This window comes from Branchiostoma floridae, chromosome 3 (assembly GCF_000003815.2).
Source record: "Branchiostoma floridae strain S238N-H82 chromosome 3, Bfl_VNyyK, whole genome shotgun sequence".
Lineage (NCBI taxonomy): Eukaryota > Metazoa > Chordata > Leptocardii > Amphioxiformes > Branchiostomatidae > Branchiostoma > Branchiostoma floridae.
The window spans coordinates 23,478,918-23,486,729 of NC_049981.1; the positions used below are offsets into that span (position 1 = coordinate 23,478,918).

General features: G+C 40.5%; 1 protein-coding gene across 5 annotated transcripts in view; it reads right to left on the bottom strand.

Moving 5' to 3' along the window:
* LOC118411163 (ankyrin repeat domain-containing protein 17-like) overlaps positions 1–2,761 on the bottom strand; it is a 31,900-nt gene extending 29,139 nt beyond the window's left edge. For 3 of the 5 annotated variants that reach the window (XM_035813219.1, XM_035813218.1, XM_035813216.1), the window contains exon 1: positions 2,416–2,761. In XM_035813219.1, coding sequence (XP_035669112.1) covers positions 2,416–2,610 — 195 coding nt within the window. In that variant the 5' untranslated portion in view covers positions 2,611–2,761. The remainder of the gene's footprint in view (positions 1–2,415) is intronic. The other 2 variants (XM_035813221.1, XM_035813220.1) reach the window with 1 other exon arrangement.
* Between the last annotated feature and the right edge of the window lie 5,051 nt (positions 2,762–7,812).

The following is a 7,812-nucleotide window of genomic DNA, read 5'->3' on the forward strand; positions in this document are numbered from 1 at the left end:
AGTATTGATTTAAAGAAATAACACCCACTCTCACACACTATCAGGCTTCCAGTTTGTTGGATGTATTTCATATTCAAAGATATGGATATTGTTAGCCTTCATCTTCAAATGCCAAAGAAGCTTGTACTAGCAATAGTAGCATAATTCCAAAGGGTAAGACTTATTGAAAGGAATTGGAATTTTCCCCCAGGAATCATTGACAGCAGCCGGTTGGTAAGATATAATGTCCAGGTAGAATAAAGAAAATAAAACGAACAGTCATGGACTAAAATTCACGGTAGGTAACGTAGGTTGCACTAAAGAAATAAAAAATTCGACTAGATTTTAATTTACATGTGGGATATAACAATATCCCAGCATCAGGGATCCCAGCAGCAGTATAATCAAACAATGGATAGTGAGTGAGTGAGGTATAACAAAGAATATCAAAAAAACAATTCTGCATGCAAATCAACATTTACTGACCTGTAGCCAGCTCATTCTGAGAGGCAGTTGCACATGAAGGTGAATTTATTCAAGAACTGGAAAAACTTCACAATCACAGTTCACATCATACACTCTCAAAAAGTCAAAGCCAACATATTCCTACACTACACAGCAAAGATTACAGCTAGAAGCCTCTCATGCTCGACTTTCTACCCAGTTTACATGAATTTTGGATGTGCTACTTTATATACCCGCATTACAGACCCCAGGGGTCGCAGACAAATACTGTGTTCTGCTACCTTCAATCACTTTTCACTGTTGCAATTTATCTTGGACTATTTCCCCGCTGTATATTGCTCCTTTTCCTAGACCCCCCAATGGCGATTCTTGGTATTTGATAGATATCCAGGTACAATTTGCATTTCAAAGACTGTCAAAACAATGCCGTTTTAAACAAGCCAGCGTAGTTACACTTGACTTACAACAAATGTATAATTTCTAGGTAACATTTACTTTACATGTAGCTGCATATCACAGCAATTTATACTTGGATTCTTCAGGAGTGAACCAGTCTACCTACTGTTTATATATTCTATTACTGTCTATTTATATTTCCAACTTGTTTGCAGTTTTCTATTCTACCACTGACTGCAGTCAGTAGAGCATTTCACTTTCAGCCATTCACAATTTTTCTATATTAGAGTGGTACAATTACAAAACATGCTTGAATGTTGACTTTTGGCAACATCATTTCTAATCTTTAATGAAAAGTTCTCAACTTGATTTGTTATTTTGCAATGTTATTGTGCTATCAACTGAACTTCATCAATGATTCAATCAAAAATTTACATTACCGTACATGGTAAGCAATATTACTCAGTAAGTAACTGAGTACTAGTACTAGTATTAGCTAGTACTTTAGATTTATTAGAATTCTGTTATTTGGATTATAAAAATGTACATGTTGAGTACTGACTTCCTGAGTATCAGAATTATTCTATGACCATGCTTTTTTAGAAATCTTTTTTTCAATTCTTTATATGAATGTTAACTGTGAAAAATAACATGATCTCTTTGAAAAAGCAATGTGCACACTGCAATATTTATTATACTTTTATTTTTTATGAGAGAGGGGGCAACACATTGCCAAAGCCTAAACCATGCAATCAGAGATGGCAGACTTCACCCCATTCACATAGGTCAGAAACACACACAGACCACCAAAAAGATGGCAACCAAGAAGACATTATCCACACTGCAATTACTATCTATCTGAATCCTGATGCATTCCTGGTCATACAAAAATTGCACCTGGTTCCAGAAAAACTGAAATATCCCTTTTCATAAAATTAGAAATCAAAAGTAACCAGAAAATATTATGGTTACAGAGTAGACTAACAAATATGCAAAACTACATAGTCATGTTGCTGGATGCCTATAATATAAAACTGAATGTCATTTTAATGTACAAAATGCTGACATCAGCCTATGAATCTACTGAATATGAAACATTCTCTATATTCTTACCAAATCAGACTTTCTGACCGATTGTGTTTTGTTTTGTTTGGCGTTTTACTGTATGTCTGGGACACAAGAGGTTTGTAATAAATGAATCGGAAAGTCAACATGCATCGACCCACCCACCCACCATGACCCCGAAAAAAATGCATTTCCCTACGTCACAAACTGTGTGGGTTTAAAGCCTATCGGGCAACGTAAACCATGACATATTGGTGCGTATATATTAGGATATTCTTTGTGGGTTTATGTATCATTTTTATCGGTAAGACTGGGATGTATTTTTCCGTGTGTCCGGTAGCATGCCACACATGATGATCGGCGTGTCTCTCAGTCTCAGGCAGGCGCCAAAAAAAATGACGACACGCCATGGTAAATTTCGACCCACAAAATCTGTTCCCTTCTGTCGTTCAGCGACCCATTCTAGACACCTGTTGGTCAGATTTCTACCGGGATAATGTCTGTTCTTACCTCAGAAACTTCTCCTTCCTCGCTGCCGGACAAATCAGCCATCAAATCGTCCTGCATGGCAGCGGCTAGCACAGCATGGGGATCGGCGAGCTTGGTGAAGGTAACGTTCAGGGGCTCGACTTTGGACCCAGAATTCCCCTCATTCTTCGCCATCTGTTCGGGTTCCCCTTCTACATTTTGTATGTCATGCTGCATCTTCCGCGTTCTGCTTCACATAGGCACGTTTTCTGTCTTTCTGGCAGTGCTAGTGAAAGAAATAATAGTGGAAATGTCGTGAGAGGCTGTCACCTCAGTCGCTACTCTCCGCCATTATGAAATGTGACTGACCCGGATGTAAGCTAACCGCGGGAAAACGACAGAAGACAAATTCACCCATATATAAGAAATATAACGACTTTCTGTGTACTAATAAAATTTTAAAAAATCATCAAACAATGATATAAAGTACATTTTGGCTTCTGGTTAAGAAATATTTTTTTTCTATTCCGTAAATACTGTTTTTCAATGCTAGTCCTACTTTCGGGTACATTTGGCAGCGGCCAATAGCAGACTTTGCATGCCGACACTTACCACGTGACTGTTAATTGGGGATCTGAAGAAAGTGAGAAATGGGATGGGCAAAAAAAAGAAATGATCCTTGCATTCGTACATGGCCCTAATCTCCGGGCAGCTGTACCGGTGGCATAAGTTAGTCAAAACTGGCCAGCCAAAGGGAGTCAGTCAGACTCTTTTGGGCTTGCTATAAAGTTGGCCAGCTTTGATACTATAAAGAGATTAGACCGCAATAAATCAAATAATAGAGTTTAACCTGGCCCTGATATTTGTATAAATAATCATATGCCATTGTTCATAATCTGTATGGTTTCTTGCAAAAAGAAAAAAAACTTCGAACTTATAATTATTATTCGACCCATTACTGTCAAGCCAAATCAAGGAGGTTCAACCTCCTTGACCAAATGTAGGTCAAGCTAAGCCTTTTGTCAAGTTTTGAACAGTTCATCCTGTTTCTTTTCGAGATCGATGGTCAGATCTTTAAAATCCATCTGCATCTGATCATTAATAGTAGTACTGACTATTTGATTCCTCAAACGTATGTAGGCTGGTTTGGTTCCTGTGGCGCACCCACCTCAGTGCGCATGCTTAGTTAGTTTTAATCGAAGTGCTACTTAGTTAAAAATCTTGCACTCCACTAAAACTTTGTCAAAGTCTCAAACAAAATCAAGGGGCTCAACTCTCACCACTCTGTTCCAAGAGCTATCTAACGTTTACTACCGAAACAAGAAATCTTTTTAAAAAAGCTGTGCCTTGCCGCGTGGTAGGAATATCGTCAGGGAAAAGTAGGTCGGCTGAAAAAAAAAAAAAAACGTAACTGTTACCTAAACATGCACTCTTGTAAATGCAGACCAAAAAGTCCCAAAGGTGGGTTTTGACGGTTCTGGTCGCAAGACGAAAATATTCTTACATCAAATGGATGTTATAAAAAAGGTAAAAGGACAATTGGAAAAAGAAACTTTCCGTCCATGGAATTCGAACCGGGGTTGAAACTTTCGCGGGACAACGCACTAACCACTAAGCCATGCCCAACACTCACCATGCGAGGTTGTATTAACAGGTACCCAAATGTAGGGTATAACTAGAATAACGTCCGTTCATTCCAACATTCAAAGATTCTAATGTCTAATCTTCCGAAAAATGTCTAATCAACTGTTATTTGTGTGAAAAGTTTGTAATGAGACGAGAGCCCAGCAAAATAATGTCGGGAAAGGCATGTTACAAGCTCTGATTGGCAACAAAACACAAACCTGATGTAAGATTCGACTCACACCGGAGTTTCTTAGGCATGCGTTCTTAAATGCGGCGCATATAGAATATGCATTGCAAGCAAAAAGTTATTGCTTGCCGCAGGACTAGGGTTGATATTTGAAATATAACAAAATGATCCTAAATATTATCTATTGCGACTTCTCGTGTGACGTTTTGAGCTGGCGCTCTCCTAAACTCACGTTAGCGTTTTGCTGCGGTCTCAGAAGGTCTCTCCAACGTTTTGAGGACGTCATGGCTACTTATATATTCACATACAATTTATTAGCCTGATTCGGGAATAATTTCATCTTTATGAATAGCTAATGCATTTTTTTTGCGAGATAATGCACTTGATTTTATGCCACTCAAAATGAATTTGGAATTTTACCATACAAACGCTTCATTCATTCAATGTAACCAAATATTAAATGCTTTTAGAACCGACCGCAAACAGAAACAAATACGTAAAATGGACGGTTTAAAATTCAACGAGGATGTACCATTGTCTGTCTAAGCCGTCAAACTTGTCCATGAGAAAGGCGATTTGGAAGGGCCTTTGAAAGGGTCTTTGGATGAGCAAGGTTAACAGGTCCGTCCATGGAACCATGGAAGAAACCTGGCGTAAAGCCTCGCCGCCCTCGGCGGCAAGGCAAAAATCATGAACAGAACACAATATATCAAACCTGATGTTCCGTCACAGTACCGCAGAAAACCGCTAGGATGTCCTTTGTCGACTTGGCCTGTGTTTTGAATTCCCGACCCCGACTCAATAACTACACGTACGTACCGAATATCCAACGGTGAGGATACATCCACAAAATTCACCGAAAACATAATCTTCTTGGCGAATGTAAACATCAAAAACACGTCCTTCTAGCTGGAGCCGTACCCCTAAGAAAATCCAAATTATACAATTCGTGAGAGCTACTTATTGGTCACACGCGATTCGACGGATTCGCCTCCAAATGACACCGATCATACACTGAGATTTATTCTGTTTCTCCGGTCACTGTCAGCTCAAATCACACTTTGGCTCCGGTGCACCAATCAACACGGATAATGAGATCCACAGGGACACATTTCATGTCTGTGAACAGAAGGGCCGTAGGCGCTAGGAGACTTGCTGGCAATAAAACATTAAACGGAAGGGTCCGTGACCGTACCGTGACACGCCGTACGATCATCGTACGATCAGAAACTCGGGGGCACCTTGGGTCACAGGCCGTGTAGTGTGTTCTGCAATATCAGCCGTCTTGTCATAACGGAAATTCGGAAAAGCTGTCTTCCGAGTGTCGGTGTTTTATCTTAATGTCACGGAGCGCGTTACCTGAGGTGAATTTGACCGCACAATAATTTCAGATGTGCACGTGCCCCGTTTCCCGGCTGAGGCGGCGACTGTGTGTTTGACTGAATTGTTATAAATCATACTTTTAAATAATGGTTCATATATCATTCATAAAGTTCCAAGTCATACAAATCTAACGTTATTCGCGCAATGGTCTCCTTGATGAAGGACAGAGGGCAGAGGATCCTTGGCCCGTCAACATGACAAATATACACGATTAAAGCCCGGAGTCATACTAAAATGTCATCGCCTTTGGAAGTGATACGAGATGAAACCTTAGGGAAGAAATGTCAGGGGTTGCTGGTCTCTTTAATATAGGGTTACATATTTCATTTTAGACATAAGGAACGCTAATTTTCGTCTTCCATCATAGATTGGAACTCGCTGGCTTTCGAGTCAGTGCAGACACTATGAACTCGCTGGCTTTCGAGTCAGTGCAGACACTATGAACCAAGTCAAGACGATTGAGATGAGATGCATGAGGTGTCAATCCAGAATTTTTGTTTGGCCCATTTCGGCTTTTTTTTTCAATGAATATATACTAGACCCGAAATACCATGCTATAGTCAAATCTACGTTTTGTCTTTACCTTGTCCAGATGTAGAATTTTGAAATAAAGGTCCTTTAACTAAAGTAAAAGCTATATCGTCATGTTGATACCAATGATCTTCCCGACTATATGGACGGTCACTGCAGAATTAAACGCCCCCGCCAGGAGGCGTGTTTCAACTGTAATTTGCAGTCTGACTGGCCTTGACCAGGCCTTGACCGGAAAGGGCCTGAAAATGTCGAACTATTGATCAGTCACTGTTAGATAACCATATGCATAATTGATGATGTTACCATGCGACGGTCCTCTCTCACAAAACAATGTTTTATGACCTAAGTCGTATAATGATGTTTTCGGGGACGGAGGAAGAGAACATGTCCAGTGTTCTTCGAGTCGTCGCAGGTAAAATCACATTTCCCCGTCGCATCATCACAGAAAAGACGTGTCTACTGTTCCAATTTTTATTTTGTCACAGGAAAGAGATTGAGAGCCGTTATTAAACCTCCAGGAAGAACATCTGATAGGTAAGGTTCGTGGATCAGTATTATTGGTTGGCACGGTAAAGGCCACAGTGAGGGTTTTGAGTCAGTGAGCCAACGTTAACGTTGTTCCGCTGTGTCTAAGCCACGCTATTGAATGGCAGAACCCATCCTTGTCCTTCCACTGCATCTTACTTCTCCAACCAAAGTCAAGTACCCAGTATAATTAACACCGGATGGAATGAGGGAAGTCGTGTAAAGTGCTCATAACATTATCGGTTGAGCTCATCAAGAAATGAAATAGAAGGTAAGTGGTAAACAACGATTTTATTGAAGTGAAATGAGGCATGGGTCATTATGACTTTTGTAATGAAAAAGAAATCTTGTAAGATATCAGCTTGCCAGTTTCTGACGTAAAGCATGTTTGCTGACAATTTTTCTTCTTACATTACAACCAAGTAATGACGTTCAAGCCGCGTTAGAGGGAGCATATCATGCAACCTTAAGCTTGGGCCAGCGGCTCTCAAACTTTCAAAAAGTGCTGACCTACAATTGGGCGCCACCAGGTGGTAGAATAAAAAGAATGGCCGAAAGGACACCTGGCGTAAGACCTGAAATGTACCCCCCCCCCCCGGGCCCATCTTTCAGAACTAGAACAAAAAAACGTAGTAAATGGTACTCAAACTTGTTTCCCAAAGTCAGGACATAGAACGTTACCTGCCCATTGCCGCATTGCCGTCCGATTTGTTCAAACGCCGTCAAAGCCAAATGTCTAACGATTATCTAACTAGCATGGGACCGAAAATTTCACCTTGAAAAATGATAATCGCAAGTAGGCGCGGCTGTACTTTCTCTCCACGTGTCCAAAGGTGCCTTTAATAGCATGTTTTTAACGTTGCAACATTGGATGACCCTTGAAGACTTTAAATAAATAGGTTGACCTGTTCATATTGTCGATCACTTGACGTGACTTCCGTTCCTTCTACCGAGGCCTGTGTCAAACCTTTACTTTGATTTGCACGAAAAAAGAACCCAACAGTCCATGGCATCCCAACTCTTGTCGATATAAACCGTTATGATAAAGTGTGTAACACAATATTATAACGGTTTATATCGACAAGAGTTGGGATGCCATGGTCCGGTCGGGCCTAAAACGCCATTCGACCGTAGCGAGGTCTTACTGAGATTTGAGTTTATCCTTGCGCCTATCGCAACTATCT